The sequence below is a fragment of the Scleropages formosus genome, chromosome 25, assembly GCF_900964775.1.
Source record: "Scleropages formosus chromosome 25, fSclFor1.1, whole genome shotgun sequence".
Taxonomy (NCBI): Eukaryota; Metazoa; Chordata; class Actinopteri; order Osteoglossiformes; family Osteoglossidae; genus Scleropages; species Scleropages formosus.
The window spans coordinates 10,845,357-10,867,124 of record NC_041830.1 but is presented as its reverse complement, the minus strand read 5'-3'; the positions used below and the strand labels follow the sequence as shown (position 1 = coordinate 10,867,124).

Here is a 21,768-nt window from a genome sequence, read left to right as displayed (position 1 = left end):
TGTGGCGCTTTGTTCAAAATAATGGGAAGTGTGAGGTGAGTAGATGTTGCTGCCCTTTCCATGGTTTCTTACGTTGAAAGCGGGCAGAAGCCAACAAAGGGATGCTTCAGTGCAATGGCAAAGATAGAAGATCTTCAGCATTAGCAAATGGTACCTGGCACAACAAAGGTTGAGGTTTTGCCCTTATTGCATTTGCATCATAATACAAGGTCTTCCATTGCACGTTGAAGGATCCAAGCACGGAGCAGAGCCCTTGTCTGTCCGCCCTCCTTTAATCCGTTCTCCGATCACTAATTCAGATTCATCTCCGTTTAGATCTGTTACATCTCTGTCAATATTCCCGTTATCATGGACATTATTAATCCTAAAGGATCTGGCATCCTTTCATATGGCAGCAGTCTGTCTGGTTTGAGTGAAAAGAAGCTTGTGGAAACTGAGTCAAGAGAACTGACATCACTGTCATCAAGCATTTTTGTCACGTCATCAGTCTCAGCAACATAAAGTTCAAACTTTGGCAATTTTGTAGATTTACTTGTAAAGTAGGGATGCGGTGGTGCAGTGGGTTTGGCCTGTGCCTGCTCTCTGGTGGGTCTGGGGTTTGAGTCCCACTTGGGGTGCCTTGTGATGGACTGGTGTCCCATCCTGGGTGTGTCCCCTCCAGCCCTGTGCCCTGTGTTGCCGGGTTAGGCTCCAGTTTGCCGTGACCCTGCTTGGGACAAGTGGTTTCAGTCAATGTGTGTGTGTATGATTTGTAAACTAGTGCTCTAGCCAGCCTACATCAAGGAGTTGTAGTAGATGCCATGAAAGCTGTTTTTTCACTGTGTTAATAAGCATACCATTACTCAATCCTTGGCTTGATTTCGGTATCTGCCAACACACACTTTCACACTTCCCTCTCGTTCACCAAGCGCTCCTCTAAGCTACTCCATACAATCAGGTGCTGTGCATCGACTGGAGGCCACCAGATGCCTGTTGGATTCCAGAATTGGTTCAGTTTATATGCTGACTTCACAGTTTGTAAATTTAAATGTGTTGAACAAACTCACAAAAATCACAGCACTAAAATGCCTGATCTCTCTGGTTCACAACATACAAAATCAATAATGTATGCAGTTTTCTCGCTATTTCCGTCACATTTCCATGCAGTAAGAAAAATAAAATTGATTCAGAGGAATGCTGAAAGCGCTAAACTGACTTTTGAAATACTTGGGAAAGATTCAGATTAAATGTTGACTGTGTTTAAATTTATCCAGCTAACCTATTGTGCACATATGGCAGCTTCTTGATGAATCATCAAGAACCCATTATAGTCATCTATGCAACATGAGCACTGTGGCTCCTCTATAGAATAACTGCTCTGAGTCTTTTGTAGCACAGAAGTTCTGTGAGTTCTTTGAAAAAGAAGACTCAGAAAAACCAAATCTGCCTAATCCTTTTAATTAAAGCCTAATATGCAGGACTAAATCAATTACAAACTTGCAAGAAATTAGTTATCCTGTTAATTCTTCCCTTGGCGAGGTAAATTTGCCCTCAGTTATACAAGAAGCCATTTATATTCTATTTACAGTGCAGAAATCTACTGTTTGGCAGGGCATAGAGACATTTTGCTTATTTGATTACATAGATGAAACATCCCCAGTTATGTTTCAGGGATTTTTATTGAAATGACTCTAGCAAAGCACAATGCACTGAAAATCTGACAGAGCAGAGGGTTTCCAGGGACCCCACGTTGTTTGTACTTGACATTGCAGATGTTGGTTACGGAATTAGACTTGTTGGAGGTTCATTTTTGTTATCGCTAGGGATCCTATCGCGGATGTCTGGAGGTTGGCCTGTTGACGGCACACACTTGGTGGGGTCCCTCCTAAAGAGATGAGGGCCTGGTTTAGTCCATGTGGCGGTCAATCACAGTATATCATCAGGTATGAAAAAGAGCGTCATCTTTGACTACTGACACTTTTCTGACAAGGTGGTTGAGCAATGGGGGGGTGGGTTTGGAGAGGTAATGTACAGGATGTTGACAGACGAGGTCTCCTTGGGAACAGCGCACACTTTCTGATGCGTTTGAAGTCATGTTTAGATCCTGTCGGCACAGGTTTCGTCTATTTATTCGTGGTCTCCAAGAGACGAGGCTCCCAAAATACAATGGTGTCCTATAAATGTAGCAGCCCAAATTTTCAAACCTAGAAAAGTGAGTGGGAGTTTTGTAAATATTCCAGGGTTATCTTTCTAAGCACTTACCCTTATCGTTTATTGTTTTTTTGGAAATTTTTATGCAGTGCTCTTTTCTTTCATTATAAAAACTAATCCTTGTGCTACTACTAGATGATCTGGCTACTCTTTCACTTTCCACAGTGATCCTATTGGACAGACCCTTGCTCCTCCGTTACATCGCCCTGTAATCCAATTGAACGATTCCCTGTCACTCTTTCATTTGCCCCTGTGATCCTACTGGACGATCCCCTGCCATTGTTTCAGCTGTCCCTGTGATCCTATTGGACGATCCCCTAACATTGTTTCAGCTGTCCCTGTGATCCTATTGGACAATCCCCCGCCATTCTTTCAGATGTCCCTGCAATCCAATTGGATGATACCCTGTGGCTCTTTAAAACATTCAGTGGGTCAGTAATTTTGCAGCCCATAAGCTCAGAAGCTGGAGGAACATGAGCTGTTTGGCTGAGGAGAGAGAGGCTCTGTCATGAATTGCCCCTGAGTTCTGCTCCATGCCTCTCCAATGAAACATCTCCCTCGAACAGAGATCAATGGGGTTCTTCGTGGGAAAGGGAATTAAAGCTTGGTCGTTTTGCAACAGTCACATTGTGATATATTGATATTTTTCTGGCTGGGGAAAACACTCAATTGAAATGATCTACTGCTGCAATAAACTCCATTAAGGTAAGCAATGGTGGGCTGTCGCTGCTGCAGGCTCACAAAGACAGCTTAGGCCCACTTATGCCAACCTTAGCCCGCTATGACCTGTGTCAAGGGGTGCACTTCACAAGGGAGAAAACAACATGAATTTGTCTATATTTCTCAGTCTTTACGTTTTATACTGTTTTATTTATTTTTTTTTTTGCTTAGTATATTTTTCTATTGTTCCCATCAAGGCTGAAAATTAATTTATCAGCCTCTGATTAAAGCACATCTCGCTACCAAATCCCCAGCGGTTTGACAAAGATGCAGTTGTTGATTGCAGAGTAAAACCATTTTAAGTGCATATTAAATGACATATTCTACATACTTTTTTTTTAACGGTTTCAGTTTTGTGTGCAACGATAGGATGAATAGTACAAGGAAGGCTGCTTCCAAGAACAGACCCACCTAGTGCTGTGCACAAAGAGGAGAGTTGGCTGAAACAAAAACAGAAAACCAATAGCTCTGACTTACTTTCAACATGTACCACTTAACATGATTCCCTGGAACAGAAGGAACCAAGGAAGATGTTGGCGTGGCTGTAAGCTCGCACCCTGAACACAGCGAAGCCAGGGGGGGTGATTTATCCTTGAGTTGTTGTCTTCATTTTCAGAGAATTAAATAAATTACTTTCAGAGCCCTGTAATGCTGTAAAACAAAGCCTCCCACCTCTGATCTGACAATGAAGGTACAGAGCATATGATTCCAGGAGGATCACCTACGGAGCTCTGTGGTTTAAGGCCTGAAAAGGATTGAAGGCAGTTTGACAAACCTGGGGAGCTGCCAAAAGGGGTGTTTAAAAGGCAACTCAACAACCCTTGTGCAAACAAAAGTCAGGAACTCAAGTGAATGTTTTCAGGATGCTAAGGCAACAAGGGGCACTCCGAGTCGCATCTGGTAGGTGAATGGGGAACTGTTGTCACCTCCTCTGCTTGTGGTGTCAGTGAATTTGGCCTTTTACAAAAAAAATCGCCATTGAGGGCAAAAGGAACCTTCAGTGCCATAAAGGCAAGAATTAAGGGTAGTACAAGAATACCTTTCAACAGAAATGGGAAACAGCAAAATGTGGAGCCTCAAGTCATGCTTCCATTTCACAGCTACAGGTTTCTTCATTCAGATTCTTGCTTCTACATTCGATTCAGGCTCTGTCTCTGTGGGGTTTGAGTGTTCCTTCCATGTTTGCATGGGTTTCCTCTGAATGTTCTGGTTTCCTCCCACACTCATGTGGCAGCAGGGTGCAGGGAGCAGAACAGTGGTTAGAGCTGGTGAGTCGCAATCAGTGGACTAAGGTCTGAATGTCCACTCCAACCCTTCTTCAAGGTACCCCCCCCAAATTGGTATAGTAAAATGATACAGCTGTAGCAATGGGTATCTCATAAAAAGCAGCTCAGTGTACCAACTTAACAGTGAGTGACTTTGGAGAAAAGTGTCACTTAATAATGTTTAATAATAATAATGGTGTGTTTCAGGGGAATTTTTAAACTAAATCGCCCTTTGTGTGTGTATATGAGTGTCAAGCAGCTTCTGAAAGTGAAAGTATGGATCCTTTAAATTCATGCTTTCCCTTCCAGGAAAATTAAAATACAAAACCCTTCTGATCACAGCATCCACCTGCAAATCTCCTATGCGCCATTTCACTTAACCCAAAAATGTGAAAGATTTTCCGTCTCCATTGAGCACAACTAGTGTGAACAGTCCACAACGTTCAGAGCTAATATTGTAATGTCGTAATTTTCACAAGAGACGGTGAGATCCAGTCAGCTTTCCTAAAGTGTTCTTTACTTTAATGCTTTCAGTGCAAAGTAAAAGAGGTCTCGTGTAAAAGCACTGCCTTTAATGTGCCTCTCATTAGCATCCATCCACAGGGAGTGGTGTAAAAAGCAGAAGTGTTGAGTGAGTGGCTTTTAGTACTCTGCCATGCTTTATAGATATCATTTATTCACCTAGCAGATGCTTTTTATCCAATATGAGTTACACTGCTAACATAGTCATGCTTTAATGTATTCAAGGAGTGGGATGTTCCACAGATAAGTACCTTTCTCAATGGTATAATGGCAGGACCCTTCCTCAAACCTACAACCATTTGTTTACCAGGCGAATTTTTTTGGCCATCTGCTGCATTTGAGTGGTGTCTATCTGGAGCTGTCCAGTCCAACACTCCTCCACATAATTCCCCCTGAAACTTCAGGGTTCTTTATATTTGTATTTGTATTCCGTAGCAGGCGCTTTGGGCAGCCTTGTTAAGAGCACCACACATACATAAAAATAAATTGACCTGAACTGAACTGAACTTCTGACTCTCTGTGGAAAAGGTTTTGCTGAAGCTCACAGACCCACAGATGCAGCAGAACTGAGATTAGAGCCTAGCTGTAGCATACCTCAACTAACAAACAAAAAACTGTTTTAAACTAAGGGAACACAGTGGAACGGGCAAAAACACCTCTGTGCCATTAAAGAAGACGTACTATAAAATATAAATGCCTAAACTTAGCTGAAAATGTCTGACAGTGCGAGACATTCAATTACACTCTTTTTGATGGGCGTTAGAGAGTCCACTTTAGCCGACCATGTTAGTCAAAATGAGACTGTATTCAAATTCTCAGAAAGTCTGAAAGAGAACGTGAGGTGGAGACATTAACCTTCAGAAGAATGCAGCAATGGCTGGAAATACCAAATATCTTGGAGGGTTGTCAATGATGGTCTCTGGAGCAGAGTTGAGGGACTCTAACCTTCCAGATCCAAGGATCCACCTTCCTCCCACTGTGGAGCTTGGATGAACAGAGGTCCACAGCCCTGTTCGGTGGTAGTTGAACGGTGAACATTTCACCCAATGTGTTCCTTCTCTTCTTCTAATTCACTCTCTCCAGCTTTTGTGCTGAGCTGCCCCTTCCCCCAGAGGCCGGCCCAGGGGGACGTGTCAGTCACCAGCCTCCATGCCGGAGGAGAAGCCTACTTCTACTGCTTCACAGGCTACCAGCTGCAGGGCCCTCCCACCCTCACCTGCCGCAATGCCACCACTCCATACTGGAGTGGCAAGGAGCCCCGATGCGTGGGTAAGGACTGTTGTCTGCAAATGAAAATGTGCCATCCGGTTCCCAGACATCAGGGGATGGTGAATGAACCAAACTTTGTGCTTTAATGTGTTATTCAGATCTGGAGATAAGTGTTTGTATTTATTTATCTGCAGTAAGGGCCTCCATTCATCCACAATGCCTAACTTTGATACATTAAACTATTAATAGACCATGCAGCATACATTAATAACATCATTATGACTGCTGTTATACTAAGAGTATCAGAAAGATCTTCAGGCATCGCAACGAAGTGTTCCAGTTTATTGGGAATAAACAGCAAGTACTGCGACTGCATGCCCCGATGACAATACCTGCTTTGATCAGTGGGAGGTGCCAGCAACAGAGTAAATCTTTTTATCCTTGTGGTGGTAATTAAGCTTCCCCAGATTCAATTCTCATTCATCTGGCATGTCTTTCTCCCAAACTTAATTGGGGATCAGTCATTGATTTTGGCTTTCATGGTGTGTGGGTGCCACTGTAGAAAGTCCGGTATCGCAGCCTCGTCAAACTACATCTTTTTCCAATAGAACTTTCTAGGCCAGTAGAGAAATCGATGATCTGCTGTTTCGACAGCCCAACGGCAAAGCCTGTGCCTCGGTTCTTGGAGGAACACGACAATAGATCATGGGGTTACAGATGACTACATAGGCAAGCTGTAACAACCGTGTTTGTCTGACAGCAGTAGAGGGTGTTGGTCAGGGTAGCACGGTGTGGTCCATCCTCCCTCCATCCCCACTGGGTCCTGGCAGAGACAAAGTTTACCTGTATTAGGTCTTGGGGAGGTGCATAGTTTTACTTCCATGCAACCCTGGATCAGTTTAATCATAAAGCTTACTGTAATTTTGTTGCGGCTGAAAACAGTGACGTTAAAGGCACAGAGTCAGTGAAAGTTAAAGGCTCACCCAGCTGTCTCTATCTTCAGTCATGTCTGCCTTATACTGGGGGCTCCTGCTCCCTGAAATACTTCAGACTTTTTCTGCAAGAAAGGGGCCCTTTATTCTAGCTGTTCAGTGTCTCCAAAGTTGTGTGATAACAGCAAGTAGTGTGAAAGAAACTATGTATTCCAGCCTACATCTCCCTCTCATAATTTGGTGTTCTCTCTTTGCCTTGCTCTTGCCCTCTTCTTGCCCTTCCAACTGTATTACAGCCTTCTGTGGGGGAATGATCCGGAATATCACAGTTGGCCGCATCACCTCACCTGGTTTCCCCAGCAACTACAGCAACAACTTGACCTGCCACTGGGTGCTGGAGGCCCCTGAGGGCCAACGAATACATGTTCATTTTGAGAAGGTAGCCCTAGCCGAGGACGACGACAGGTGAGTATGAGAGGTCGCTGGAGCAACCAGCAGGAGGACAACGATAAAACTGGGCTCATCCACAGGTGTGAAACTGTAGTTGTACCACTGAGCAGTCCACAGACCATGAACTGCTAATTCAGTAAATAAGGACTGATTTAAAGATAATCAAAAGAGACTTTACAAACATGGATAATACAGCTCATCAGCACCATCCACCCTCTTGGTCATACCTTGAGAACATGTCAGCAAATGGGTATTTAGTGGGGTCAATTAGTGGGTTAATATATCGCTTCAGTGTCACACTGATTGCTGACATGCCTTGGAGAGCTTGTTTTTGTTCTAAAGGACATTTTCAATTTAAAAAAGACCATTCGGTCTGATCGATGCACCTGATCAACAGAGACTGCCCCTGTGCCCTGTCCTTCAGGCTTCTGATAAAGAACGGGAACAACATTGACTCCCCGCCGCTCTATGACTCATATGAGGTGGAGTACCTGCCTAACGAAGGTGTTGTCAGCTCGTCCCGTTACCTCTTCATTGACTTCAGCACTGATGCTTTGGGAACATCCATCGGGGCTGCCCTCCGGTACGAAGGTACTGAGCAGTAAGGAGGAGACAAGCTCAGAAAAGACATGTGACTGCATGTGTATTACGGCACATTTTTCACCTTCATTCCTGAACAAGACAGATGAAATCTAGGGGAAAGCAGATGGTGTGGCGCTTAGAAGCATTGCCTTGATGGTCCTGGGTTTGAATCCTGGCTCTTGTTGCATTATCCTGAATAGGTGCAGTACAAATTACTTAACTATATGAATGGATAAATCATTATAAGTAGCTTAGCATAAAAACCTCACATTGAAGTATGCTTTTTCAGAAAAGTGTCAGAAAAATGAATGAATAATAATAATCTCTTAGCAAAATGTCAAGATCTCATAGCACATGGATGTGATTATTTTGTAATATTAATCAGATATTTGTTGTCTCTATGGGCTTTATAGATCTCGTGCCTGACCTTTACCTGGCAACACAAATGATTCATTAGTCTACCATTTACAGTCTACCACCATCACGAACCAGCCCGTGTTCTTCCACCTAAGCACATTTGACATGATTTACATTCACAGACTGATTTTACCATGAGGAACCCCCAACCCCACTCCCTATAGCTTAGACCCTTTCATAGAATTCCTTACTGCTACCCTCTCAATGGGCTTGAGAATGCAGGGAATTTTCCTTCTCGTCTGTGGATCAAAATGCTGGAGATCCAAGGCCAAGCTGCACGGCTGCAATCCCTGCATGTTTTACTGTTGACTCATAACCCACTCAGTAAGCAGAGAGATCATTTATTTGAAGACATAGTTTGACCAGCACAGGGCTTTCATCCTGTTCAGCATCTTCTAAACAACACAACTTCTTACTGTCCACTCTGGTCTTGTAATCTATTTAGACCTCGCAAAAAAGCTCTCTGGAAATAGCAAATCCTATTACGCTCTTATAGCTGTGTCCTGGTTGTTTTGATGTGCCGACTTGTGGATATTTTTAAAAGCATCCATGAACTCGGTGTATAATCCCCTGTAAAGAGTGGAAATCTGCCTTTGCTGTCATCGTTTTGCATGTTACCGAAGCTCAACGCTCCCAATGGAGAAACAGGCCGAGCCTACTTAGAGCCCCCAGAGATTGTAGCAGATATTTGCTTTTCGTGTTTGCTTTCTCATCCAAGTTTCTATTTCAAAAATGGGCCATCCTAATCCACATCTGAGATACCCGTCGTAGCTTGTGCTTTCCTGCTGTTTTACTCCTGAATGGAAATCGGCTATCATGTTTAGCCAAGAGCAAGATCTTCTGAACAAAAACTGAGGATGAAGGTGAGGATGTGTGTTAGAGGGTGGAGGGGTTTTGCGTCTATGGAAGCACAGGAAAGTGCTGTATCTCCAGCTTCATTTTTTACCTCACCTCACAGAAGGGTGTATTTAAATCTCACAGCAAAACACTGAAACTGTCCGGGGTGTTTGAGAGCAGTTTGTTGACACTTGGCTGCACCCTACAGCTTTTGGGAAGGGGAGTTGCTACGAACCCTTCATCAAGTATGGGAACTACACAAGCAGCGATGTGACCTACGCCGTGGGCACCATTGTGGAGTTCTCCTGCGAGCCCGGCTACACCCTGGAGCAAGGCTCCGTCACCATCGAGTGCGTGGACCCCAGCGGGCCGCAATGGAACGAGACGGAACCTGCCTGCCGAGGTAAAGTACCGCCAGTCCTCGAGCACGTCTCCAACTGAGCGTGTTTTTTCTTATTTATCCATTCCCAGACATCCTTGGGTATGTGTGTAAGTGTCAATGTGTGTCCACAGCTATCCAGAGTGTGATTCTTTGTTCCAGCTGTCTGCAGCGGTGAAGTCACAGACTCCGCCGGTGTCATCCTGTCCCCCAACTGGCCCGAGGCCTATGACAAGGGTCAGGACTGCATCTGGGGCATTCACGTGGAGGAGGACAAACGAATCATGCTGGACGTCCAAGTGTGAGTGACATCTGCCTTGAGTAAAACCTTTGACAAGCATCTCCTTTGTGGCTCGGTCATTAAAAACACACCACCGCAGAGGTTTCGAGGAGCTAACAACGATGTGCCACGGACAACAACAGGCAGTTTGTTGTTTTACATATGAATGGAGCATACGAGTGTCAGCTTGGAGAAGAATGCACTGCTGTGAGGGCTTATTATTTCGCACAAAAGTAGCTCTCTCCCGAATGTGTTATTATGAGAGTAACAATGGCTGTGTGGAGAGATTGCTTTTGCGGGTGACGACTCACAACAGGAAACCTGTCGTGTCACATGCTGATAGATCATACTTGTATTCAGCCGTTTGACTTCCTTTATTAATATTCACTCTTCACATTTCTGTGTGTTGCAGCGATATTGTGTGTGTAAACACGTGTGCGCTGCAGTTAAATAAGGAATATTGCCTGGAGTATGCTACACACAGTCTGAACCTCAGATTTAATTCACGGGGTTATTTATTACGTTGGCAGATGCTTTCGTCCACAAGGACTAACAGCGGCTTGCCGCCATTTCACACTTTTGTCCAGTTTAATACTGCGGTGTTTTGCTGGAGCGCTTATGCCTGCAGCGAAGTGCTGCCCCCTTTTCTACATGAGGGAGAAGACCACAGCGCCGTATGGATGCCAAAGCTCTTAAAGGCCTAAACTCTGTGACGCTGGGACCTTCTGTTTAGCTAAGACTCTAGGATCTCACGTGATGGCCATCTGTAACTACGCTGCATTATCTGGTCAAAGATGAACAGTTCTATTTTTGTGTAGTTATTTACAGGTATGCATTAAGTGAGAAAATATTACAATTACAGTTATTTATAGGAATGTTTATGAGCACATTATAACAAACACTGAACAACTGCAGAAGCAGAAGAGAAGGCAAACTAGAAGGCATTATGGGATGACAAAGGCTTCCCACGGGCACAACGGTATGATGCAGCTCATCATATCAAGTCAAGTTCCCCGTAGGGTAAGAAAACAAACATTGATGTGAAGCTAAGAGAGGAACCAGGCTGAGCTGACCTGATGTGGAGCTGACCGGATCGGAGCTCTTTTACTTTGAATTTCAAATTAAGAACTTTTCCGAAAGGTATAACGGGTTGCCCCAGGGGGTGAAGCTGCAGCTTCCTTTTGTAGGGTTTCTTAGCTGCTAGACCAACTCCCTTCGAACCACGGTGCCTAGTCCTACCACCCACCCCTACTGTGGCCTTGGAGCGATATAGGCCCCAGGCCCTCCTCTTGGTCCAGTGACACAGAAAGTATGCAAGTTTGGTTTGCTGCAGGAACCCATTCCCCCATTAATAAGACTCATAATCAGTCATCGTTTCATTCAGCACTCCCAATTACTGCAGAACACACCGCATAATAACGGCTGATTAATTGCTTTAGTGCAAATGAGAGGGCTGGCCCGGCACTCGCTCCATTGGCATGGTGACAGGCAGCTGCACATGTGGCAGGTACCGCACCTACACCTGGCCCATGTCTCCATCCGTGCCCACAACACACTTCACACCTTACAAGTTGACCCGGTATAGAGGAGCTGACAGAGGGAGGGGTCCAGGGTGAAAGGCTGAAGGCTGTCTAAAACTTCATTTCCCATCAGGCCCTGTGGTAAATGCTCTTTGCAGCTCCGCTCTCTGAATTTGCATCCTCAAACATGAAGGAACCGGCAAACACTCACATCCCTATGTAAACAAAGGATTTATTTACCATTATACAGTGATTAGAGGCCACTCCTGCTGTAGTACCCATTATCAAGGTATTTACCCTGAATTAATACAGTGAAAAGAACTCTGCTCTTTAAATGCCTGTATCACCATAAGTAGCTTTGTGCACTAAAATTGTGTGTTGATTTGGAGAAAAGTATCAGCAAAACTAATAAATAACAATAATAAATAACCTGAGAGCCCATATCGGAAAATTAAAATGAGAGAGCCTTCCTGGGGAAACCATGTAAAATGCAGGTAAAGAGTAGCAGCAACGTCTTAACATCCAGCAGCAGCATCAGGAGGGTTCGAAAAGTGACATTTATTCCCTGAGCTGATGCTTTTCTCTAAAGCAACTTACAATTATTCCCGTTTATACGCTGGGTAATTCTTACTGGAGCAATTTTGTACCAGTGAGTACTTTGCTCAAGGGTTCTGCAGCGGAAGGTGAGATTTGCACTTGCAATCTTTGATCCAGACGCAGCATCTCTAACCAATACACTACCGGCTGTAGGCTGGGGACAACAGTATTGTACTGGTCTGACACTTCAATACTTTCGTAGGCAATGATTGCCCAGACAAGGTGGAAATATAGGTATACCTGCAGATCCCTGAAAAAGGTGTCTATACACCTGTACAACAGCTCTGTGTTATCCAAGCACTGGTACAGTGGCAAGAAGGACATTGTGCAAACCATCAAACCATCATCACTTCCCCACCTGTTTATTTTTCAAAGTTATTATCATACATATGTATTTATTGTTTTATTTCACACTTTCTTCCAAGGTGAATTGCAATATTAGGTTTGTATGTTGAGATCATGAGGCTGATTTACCCTTTTATACAGCATGATAATTTTTACTGTATCAGGTTAGGGGAAATACCTTGATCAAGGGGGCTATGACAGGAGTGGTGCTCAGAAGAGGGAGCTTCAGATTGCAACGCCAGTAACTGTAAACAGTTACTTTATTCAGTAACTGTGAACCTTTCGAATGCCACCGTGGAGCTCTGCAGTCCACGCTCTTTGTGTCGGTTTCCCTTTTGTGTGTCCTTGTAAACCCATTTTCCGCAAGAGACATTCCGCCGCAGCATTTCAAGGACAAGTTCTCATTTCTTGGGTAGGTATTCAGATGAAAAGCTCATGGTCTATGCATTTATTTATTGATAATCGCCAATAGGTGGAGGAGAGCACTCTTCTCGCAGAAAGAACCTAGCGAGCTGTAGCTGGCACTGCCCTCCTCAGGTCACCAAACCAGCGGTGGGGGACGGGCGCCAGCCACAGCCCTGTCCGAGCGGCTTTCGTCCCATCAGCAGCCATCAATAGTTAATCAATAGTTAATTGGAGGTCAATTGCCTCGTTACCCAGAGGGGGCAGGGCTGCCGGTACAGAGGCCGTCTGGGAAAATCTCATCTCATTCTCATTTCGCGCACAGGATGGAGCTGGCATCTCTCAGAATCGCATATTTATGAGCCTTCTTGGAAAGCTACGGAGAGCAGTATATACACAACAAATTATTGATGATTTATTTCTTATAAAAGGTCATTCCAGTTCCAATTTTCCATTCCTTTTTTCAGAGCTGTAATCTTAAAGCTGTAATCTGTAATCCCTAGACTTTCAGTTCTCAGTTTTAGACCCTGTGTGGTGCAAGAAGTCCCTTCTGTTCCTCTGAACTGCTGAATCCTTCCCAGCATTGAAGAAGGGTCTCAGACGCATCCCTTCTAGACCCACATCTCTCCTGATCTCCTGACAGCTCCGGAAATGAGTCCAACACCATCTGCTATGATTATCTCTTATGTATTTGCTATTTGAATGTGACGTCTATAGGCAGCTACTTGAGGGACGTGAACCAGCATCATGGTGGTATCAGACAAACAAGTTGTGCGTCGATAATCTTGTGTCCGTGTCTAGAGCTCTTCATCTATTGCCACTTCTTTGTTTACCGTGAGCTGTATGTCACCCTAGAGAAAAAGTCTGACAAATGAATAAACGTGAATTAAACCTTTCTGGATTATAAACTGGGAAGTGGGAGGGAAATAGATGTGGATGAAAACATCTGGAACAGTGTGGAATTTTATCAGAAGAACCCTGAGCGCATGCATTTTTGTGAGGAATCAAAACCTCGGTCCCGCACTGATGGCAGAGGGTGATGCTGAGTAGGGTTGGAGGTCTCATGTGCCGTGTTCCTGGGTCCATTGCTGCTGGAAGGTGATGTGTTTGAATACCATCTATACCTCTACAGCCTACATTTGGGCCCGAAGGACCAGCTGACCTTCTACGATGGTGATGACCTGACGGCCAACATCCTGGCACAGTACAGCGGCATGCGGCCACACTTCCGCCTCTACACCTCCACGGCCGACGTGACGCTGCAGTTCCAGTCGGACCCTGCCAGCGACATCTTTGGCTACAACAACGGCTTCGTTGTGCACTTCTTTGGTGGGTCTCACTCCATCGTGGGAGGGGCTGATGGGGGGCAGGTTTTAATTACTCTCAAAATGGGGAAGACTGGTAGCCAGCCAACTGAAATGGGAGCTTTTAATTAGCCGCCTGTTGCAAACAGAGCCAGACAGAGGTTCTGGCACGCAGCCCGACTTCCTGGGCACCAGTAGGGTGTTGGATCAGCACGTTGGAGCAGAGCTAAGGGCCTGGGGATGGTGGGGGTGAATGGGAAATTAAAGAGCACTCTGTCTGATCATGTTGATGACTAGGGAGGGGGTTGTACTGCACCCAGATTCCTTCCTCAGTTAGGAAAATGAACTTTCCAGCTATAGAACAGCGCCCCCTGCTGTGGAAACACGACAGCTGACTGCCATGAGACAAACAAACAGATAGTATTATTATTTATTCCTTTATCTGACTCTTTCCTCAGTACTGACTTACTGTGTTACACTGCTTAAACTGATTTACCCATTTTTGCTGTCTCAGTTCAGGGTAAATACCATGATCAAGGGTGCTACAGCAGTAGATAGGATTCAGACTCAGGTCCTTGGAGAGCAAGGTGGCAGCTTCAACCACATAAAGTTCCAGGTCTGCGCAACAAAGTCCAGCCCAACCCAGCACTGTAGTTGCCTGCAGCTTCCGCTGAATGGCACCATCACCATCTCCCTCACCTGGGTGCTCTAAGAAGCATGATTTGGGAGTGACGTCCTCCAGGTAGCGCTGCACTCCTCCTCTCAATCCCACCTCCTTTTTCACCCACCCACAGAGGTCCCCCGGAACGACACGTGTCCCGAGCTGCCAGAGATCGCCAGCGGCTGGAAGAGCACGTCGCACCCCGAGCTCGTACACGGCACGGTGGTGACCTACCAGTGCTACCCCGGGTTCGAGCTGCGGGGGGGTGCTGAGATTCTCATGTGTCAGTGGGACCTGACGTGGAGTGGTGATGTCCCCACCTGTGAGAGAGGTGAGAGAGGGCTTCCCGCACTGCAGACACACACATAGAGGTAGAGACACACATTTTTTATATCAAATAAGTGCATATGGCATATGCAACAAGTAAATATGGAAAAATATGAAACATGTGAATCAGGACCATAAAGCATTTATAGTCCTCAGCACTGATGGTGTGGAAATGTGATTTGGGCTCATCTAAAACAACACATGTTCCATAATCACCCACACACACACACACACACACACACACACACACACACACACACACACACACACACACAATCACATTAAAATGATATATAGTTACATCAAGCTAAAACAGTTGTCAAAAAAATTACTCGAGTAAACATAAAAAGAATCATTGTCACAAACCCCTCTAATAGCTGGTAGCGTAGTAGTTAGAACTGCTCCCTTTGAACCCAAAGGTCATAGGTTTGAATCCCACCTCCAGCTGTTGTGTCCTTGAGCATGAACTTACCCTAAACTGCTGCAGTAAAATTAGCCAGCTGTATAAATGGGTAAATCATTGTAAGCCGTTGTAAGTGTCAGAAAAATGAATAAACGGGAAGTACAGTTTCTCCGGGAATTTCTTAAGTCCAATTGACAGAGTAAATCTACCCACCTGCGTCACTAAAATGACACAGAGCCTAAGACGCCGAAACCCACCAGTGTACAAAGTGTGTCCACCATGTGACACGCTAAGTGTGCATTTCATCAGGACACAGTAAAACTGACCAGTTCTGCGGTGAAGGTGAGCTTGCCGTACTGTGTGGTGTGTTTCCGGTGGCTGGGGGGACAGTGACTTGGTGCACAGACCCTGGGACAGTGGAGCACAGCCGCAGGGTGCTGTCAGGGTCTCGCTTTGCCGTGGGGACCACGGTGCAGTACATCTGCGACAAGGGCTACTCGCTGTCCGGCGCTGGCCTGCTCACCTGCCACAGCCGCGATGCTGCCGGCCCCAAGTGGAGCGAGCGACCTCCCAAATGTCTCCGTGAGTAACCTGCTCACTCTGAGGGTGTCTGCAGCTAACTTACCCGCAGGGCAGACAGGAGATGGGCCTGTCTGTCTATATGTCCATATGTCCATCTGTCTTGCAGCTGAGGCCTACGAGCCCTGCAGGGATCCTGGTCCTCCTCCATTCAGCATCCAGAGCTCAGAGAAGCGTTTCTACCAGGCGGGGGAGACACTGCGCTACAGCTGCCTGTCTGGATACCAGCTCCTTGGGGACGCGTCCATCCGCTGTGTCCCTGGACACCCGTCCCAGTGGAGCAGCCCACCCCCTGCTTGCAGAGGTGGGAAATGCCGAGTGCTGGAGCGCAGTCCACTACACCTCCCATGGGAAAACCATGGGAAAACCATGGGAAAACGCTCTTCTGTACTATGATTGTAATAACATCATAGGTATTCAAATATCAAGACGTTGCGCTTGATGCACAAACCTCACATTTGTCATTTTTACTGCTGGTTTCGCTGAAGTTTACCGTTCCCCTTCCCAGCATTCTCTGGGGATTATTCCAGTGAGCGCAGGCTGGATGGTAAGTAGATCTACCAGTTTCTTCACATCTCAGTGCAGGTTTATATCTGAATATTGGCGCAGTTTCAACAAAATGATCTAATTTGGGCGCAGGAGGAATTTCTACCAAAAACCAGCGCCCGTCCGACATGGTTATATGAGAAATAAATAAATTCCCTGCTGTTGATTGTGGTCGTCAGACAGTGCTTGACCATTCGGACGTTACGCCGTGTCTCGGTCTTGACCCAACTTGCCTTCACCATGTCGAACTAGGCAATTGGAAAGCGTCAGTGTTTGTGCATCTTTAGCTCGCCTAGTTTGCACTTTGGGCTTCGCTCCTTGTTTTTCCTCCTCTTGCCGGACCCACTTCTGCGATTGTTTGTTTTTCCTTCATACTTGGGTTCCCCAGTGTCCAGCGCTGATGCCAGCTTGGAGTGGACAAACATAACGATCACGGTCTTGGTTCCAGTCGTTGTCATCTTGGTCATCGTCGTTGGGCTGTACCTGTGGTTCTCAAAGTAAGACAGCGCTCCGTGAAGTTGATGTGACGAAGCACCGAAAGTCAGAGACGACCGTGTCCTTCTTTTGTCACCCAGGGTTCAAGGCAAGTCTCTCCGGCTTTCCGTGTCCACGACGCCACCTTACGATAACATGACAGAGTCTGCCTTTGACAACCCCATCTACGAGACTGGGGTAAGTACTGACACAATGCATCTGAGGGATGTGGACTCCCAGAACACCATCGTGCTCTCCTGATGACATCGCCCATGGTCACCCACCAACTCGCATGACCTCAGCATTCGCCAGCTCACCTCACAGTCGCCAGTCACACCTTCATCCACGGTCAACGTCGCTCATCTCCGTGGGAGACCATCGGGACCCCTGACCCACAGGACCTCTTAATCGCTCCCATCAGGAAAGTGAAAACATAGAAAGCCATCCGAGTCATGTCTGAGCAGGTCCGTGTGGGCTTTGGCAGGACTAGTGCAGCCTTTACAGGTCCATGCAGCTCCAGGCAGGTTCTTCCAGGTGCTGCCGATCCTGAGCAGGTCCTGAGGCTCACATCCTCATTGCAACTCATGTTATACTTCTCTAGCGTCACCTGCTGGCTCCCTTTGTAACTTTTCAGTTGAGCTAAAGCATGAACTTAGTGGTCTTAGCTTCAGGGTCTTAAAATTCTATCATATACACACACACACATTTTCAGAACCGCTTGTCCCATTCGGGGTCACGGGGAACCGGAGCCAACCCGGTAACACAGGGCGTAAGGCCAGAGGGGGAGGGGACACACCCAGGACGGGACGCCAGTCCGTCGCAAGGCACCCCAAGCGGGATTCGAACCCCAGACCCACCGGAGAGGAGGACTGTGGTCCAACCCACTGCGCCACCGCACCCCCTATCATATATTCCCAGGTATATAATTAGATTCTGTAAATGTTGTACGGGAGGGCATTTACCGTAGTAAGGCACAGTTTTTCTACGGTACGAAGGGAAAGCTCCATCTGATCCTTAAAACTGCAACTGGGCAGCTGGCAGTGCAGTGGTTAGAGCTGCTGCCTTTGGACCCAAAGGTTGCAGGTGCGGATCCCACTTCCAGATGTAGTACGTTTCCACAAGGTATTTACCATAAGTTGCTCTGGTAAAATTACCCAGCTGTATAAATGGGTAAATAATGGTAGATTAAAATTGTAAGTTGCTTTGGAGAAAAGCATCAGCTAAACAAATAAATGTAAACATTCATAGTGTTACTATTCCTCTTACTATGAGGAGCACTCTACAGTTTTCAGTGTTACTGTAGATTTGGTAGCAAAAGTGTGATTGTCCAGTGAAGACAGAAAACGGCGGTGTTTCCGAAATGTTTTAATTATTTGTCATTTGTATCTTCTCTTTCATTGTATGTCCACAAGGAAAAGTTGAAACGTTTCTCCTCCATATTTCATTGCACCAAAGTCTATTGTGCGATACGCTGCATTTACAGTCAAGCACGAGCACATGTCTGAAGTCATCTGTTGGTTAAGTATTGCATCTGGTGCTCAAAAAAAACTGAACACACAAGACCTTTATTTAAAAAAAAAATATGATGAAGCTGTTGTCAGAAACCTCCAGGGTTTGGACCTTATAGGCTATCAGAGCTGAATAGTTCTGGTCTTGGAGTTTACAAACGTGTCGCAGAGGCAGAGAAAAGGTCTCAAGAATAAGAGCAACGCCCAAAGCTATGGCAACACTGTAAATCATAGTAGCATCTAGACTTTTCCATTTTTTACACCCAGGTCTTCGCTGCTGTAAACTGGGACAAACGCAGAAGTGAATTTTGTTGCTGCTTTGTGCCGTAGCACTTTTACCCTAATGACAGTGATCCAGGGGTTCCAGTACTGACATGGCCATGGGGTCCCGTCAATGGCAGTTAAAGAAGGCAGTCTGGGCTCCCAGAACAGTGGTCCAGCAGTGATCCCAAGGGGTGCTTCTCCATTTCAGTCATTTGCCATCGTCCTCCAACGCAAACCCTTCACTCTCCATCCATCACCTCCCCCCCAGTGTCCATCAGGTCCACATCACTTCTTCAGGTCACTAATCACTACGCTTGTCTGTTCTTCTGCGGCAAACAAGGACGAGGTGAGCTTCCAGAGTGACGATGAGTACCTTCAATAGGTCACACCCCTAGGACGTACGACACCCACTTTCCTCCCCTCCTCCCACACTCCCCCCTTAAACACCAGGCACCAGGACACACCCTCCATGCTCTTGTCTCCTGATGGGTCACAGCCAACATCATCACTCTTACTGATGTTACTGAGGTCAGGCTGCCCTTAACAAGAACCTGAACTGAACCCGGGGCTGCAAAGGCAGCGTGGGGGTGGGATGACTGAGGGATGCAGGGGTTTGGGGGTCAGGTCTTACATGCATTTCTCCTGTGGTACCTCTTTTCTGAAAGACCTCACATAGTGCACATAAAACCTCACTATCATCACACATCTCCTGGATCACCTACTGTATTTAGTTTGATGACGTTTTAATTTTTTCTCTGTAATTATCGTCTGCACAAAAGAGTATTTTTGGCACGTACAACTCCCTTTCATGCAGCTGATAATGCAGCGCCCCAGCTTTGTGTGGTTGTCAGTTCGTCCATCACCGACTGCACTACCATGTCCGCATCTTGTGTTTACCTTTGGATGCGCTCATGCACGCATGAGAGATGTCAACAAATTTGTACAGAACTGCCATTAAAGAACATCTTTTCACTCTTGCTTTTTATCACTTTATTATAAAACCGTGTTTGCATTTCATTTTCAACTCCTTTTTTCGCATGGTTTCTCATCCTAGTTTGTTTCCTATCAAATTTCTAATTCCTTATGAAATTAACCCGGATCTGAAATGGCATTATGGGTACGAAACCAAACGGGGGATCGCACCCATCTAACATATTTGTATCTAACGTGAAACCCGAGAACTGTGCAAATGAAGTCATCCTAACCCAAACCCCTAAACCTGTCTTGGCCAGCAGAACCCTTGTCCTCAGGTACCCCCAGTTCTCTTGTCCCTGGTTCGAAGTCATGGTGTTACGGTGACATCTGCACTTTAATGAACATGCATATCTGGCTTCCACAGGACTCCAGAGAGTATGAGGTCTGCATTTAGTGACCTTCCAATGGGAGCACCTGGATCCCTTACCTTTGCCTTTTGGGAGCGTCTTCTACACGTCTCCTGTACTTCCCTGGACTCCTCCTTCCTTCCTCCTTCCTCGCTCTGCCTCCCTGCTCCTCTTTACCATCCCTGGCTGCTGTAAGATATCCTGTCCATAGGTCAATGCCACTGATGCGGAAAGAACGTGGTGGACTGTGTCGTAATGATGGAACCAAACGTGGAAATCAGCTGGCTGCAGTGTCTCTATGCTTCCAGTGCTAAAATAAGCTGATTTATTCCCGTGCAGAAGCATTATCACTGCAGAACACAAACAGTGTATTTACCACTTTAACTAAATGGCACAGGATGACCCTTTAAACTGGCCTAATCTGTACAGACCACAAAGCAGCATGAAAGGGGGCTCCATACCACCTTCACACTGACCCGAAAATACGTTTTCTACCGGGACTCAGCGGGAGAGATTTTCTGCGATTCCTCCCATCCTTCAGGTGGCCCCGTTCGATGTCTACGTAATGCACTGTGGTGCCCAAGGTTGCTTTGGAAACATGTTAGATGCTGAGACTGGACTTCCATTCTCCTCATATGCATCTATTGAAAAGAAATCCATGTTTCCCCAAGCACATTTCCATCAAGTCTATGTTCTATGAACATGAGCATAGGATGCAGCATTGAATGAAGACATCAAAACACAAGACCATTGAACAGCTGCAGAACGAAAGGTGCGGAGATCAGTTGTGGTTTCTCTGCTCTTTTTAATTGTCTCTGTAGTTATCATGATTTTCCATTATTGGAGTTACCAGGCAGAAATGAACAAAAACCCACTCTCACCTTTTGGACTTCATGAAATCCTTGTCAAACTCAGTTAGAGTTTCTAAGGATCCTTCTCTGTTTATCCTCTCTTGGTTCAACACACCTGATCGGTAAAAGATTAAGAAGAAGTCTAGCATGAAGGACAGGATTCAGCAGTTTTTGCTGAAATAAGACTGAGTCTAAGAAGTCCATCATCGTGCTTCTCATAGGGGGTGTGACTGTGAGATTCAGTTTTGGATGTTCTGTGGACCGCAGGGAGATACTAAACAAGGTCCTGGGATAAGCAGCGCGGAGACATGCAGCCCATCCATATGGTGGTCTTTAGTGTCTCTTGGGTGTGGTGACTGGGTTTGGGTTCTCATCATCATCACACCTTCTTACCGTGTGGCTCTCAGCTGCCCATCTCCCAAGTCACCCCAAGTGGAAAAGAAGATGTGATGTTCTAATAAAGTAGTATCCTTTTCTTAGTCTGTTTCATATACCATCAGCTAACCATCAAGGACAGTGAAGTGCTATTTTTGCAAATTTACCGTTGGAAAGACATTTTAAATGGTTTTCTTGGTTTAAATTGCAGGGCATATAATGCTATATTTACATACTCTGTCCTTGAATTTATGTTGAGACCTGTACAAAATACCAAGCCAGAGCAAGGTGAATACACTCAGCCCTCATATAACAGGTCTCATACAACAAAAACCACAACTGATTATGAAAATACCTGCTTTTCATACAAGGGGCCTAACAATGGCATTTTTGCCCATTACGTTGTTTTTCTACTTCTGGAACAGGTGGAAAAGCATTGGTACAGGAATGCCAGTTATCTTGCACACTTGTACAGAAAAGCTCAATAAGGGAAACAATTTTAAAAAG

The 21,768-nt window shown here is 45.7% G+C and overlaps 1 protein-coding gene across 5 annotated transcripts in view; it reads left to right on the top strand.

The window, feature by feature from the left end:
* The window catches only part of LOC108921702 (seizure protein 6-like), a 72,597-nt gene extending 50,829 nt beyond the window's left edge, over nucleotides 1–21,768 (top strand). The window contains exons 5-18 of one of the 5 annotated variants that reach the window (XM_018731325.2): nucleotides 5,781–5,966; nucleotides 7,135–7,303; nucleotides 7,713–7,879; nucleotides 9,333–9,527; nucleotides 9,666–9,804; nucleotides 13,780–13,976; nucleotides 14,746–14,943; nucleotides 15,733–15,924; nucleotides 16,031–16,225; nucleotides 16,430–16,468; nucleotides 16,856–16,964; nucleotides 17,043–17,139; nucleotides 19,054–19,059; nucleotides 20,053–21,768. In XM_018731325.2, coding sequence (XP_018586841.2) covers nucleotides 5,781–5,966; nucleotides 7,135–7,303; nucleotides 7,713–7,879; nucleotides 9,333–9,527; nucleotides 9,666–9,804; nucleotides 13,780–13,976; nucleotides 14,746–14,943; nucleotides 15,733–15,924; nucleotides 16,031–16,225; nucleotides 16,430–16,468; nucleotides 16,856–16,964; nucleotides 17,043–17,139; nucleotides 19,054–19,059; nucleotides 20,053–20,082 — 1,919 coding nt within the window. In that variant the 3' untranslated portion in view covers nucleotides 20,083–21,768. Of the gene's footprint in view, nucleotides 1–5,780; nucleotides 5,967–7,134; nucleotides 7,304–7,712; nucleotides 7,880–9,332; nucleotides 9,528–9,665; nucleotides 9,805–13,779; nucleotides 13,977–14,745; nucleotides 14,944–15,732; nucleotides 15,925–16,030; nucleotides 16,226–16,429; nucleotides 16,469–16,855; nucleotides 16,965–17,042; nucleotides 17,622–19,053 lie in introns of those variants that run through there. The other 4 variants (XM_018731324.2, XM_018731326.2, XM_018731323.2 and 1 more) reach the window with 4 other exon arrangements.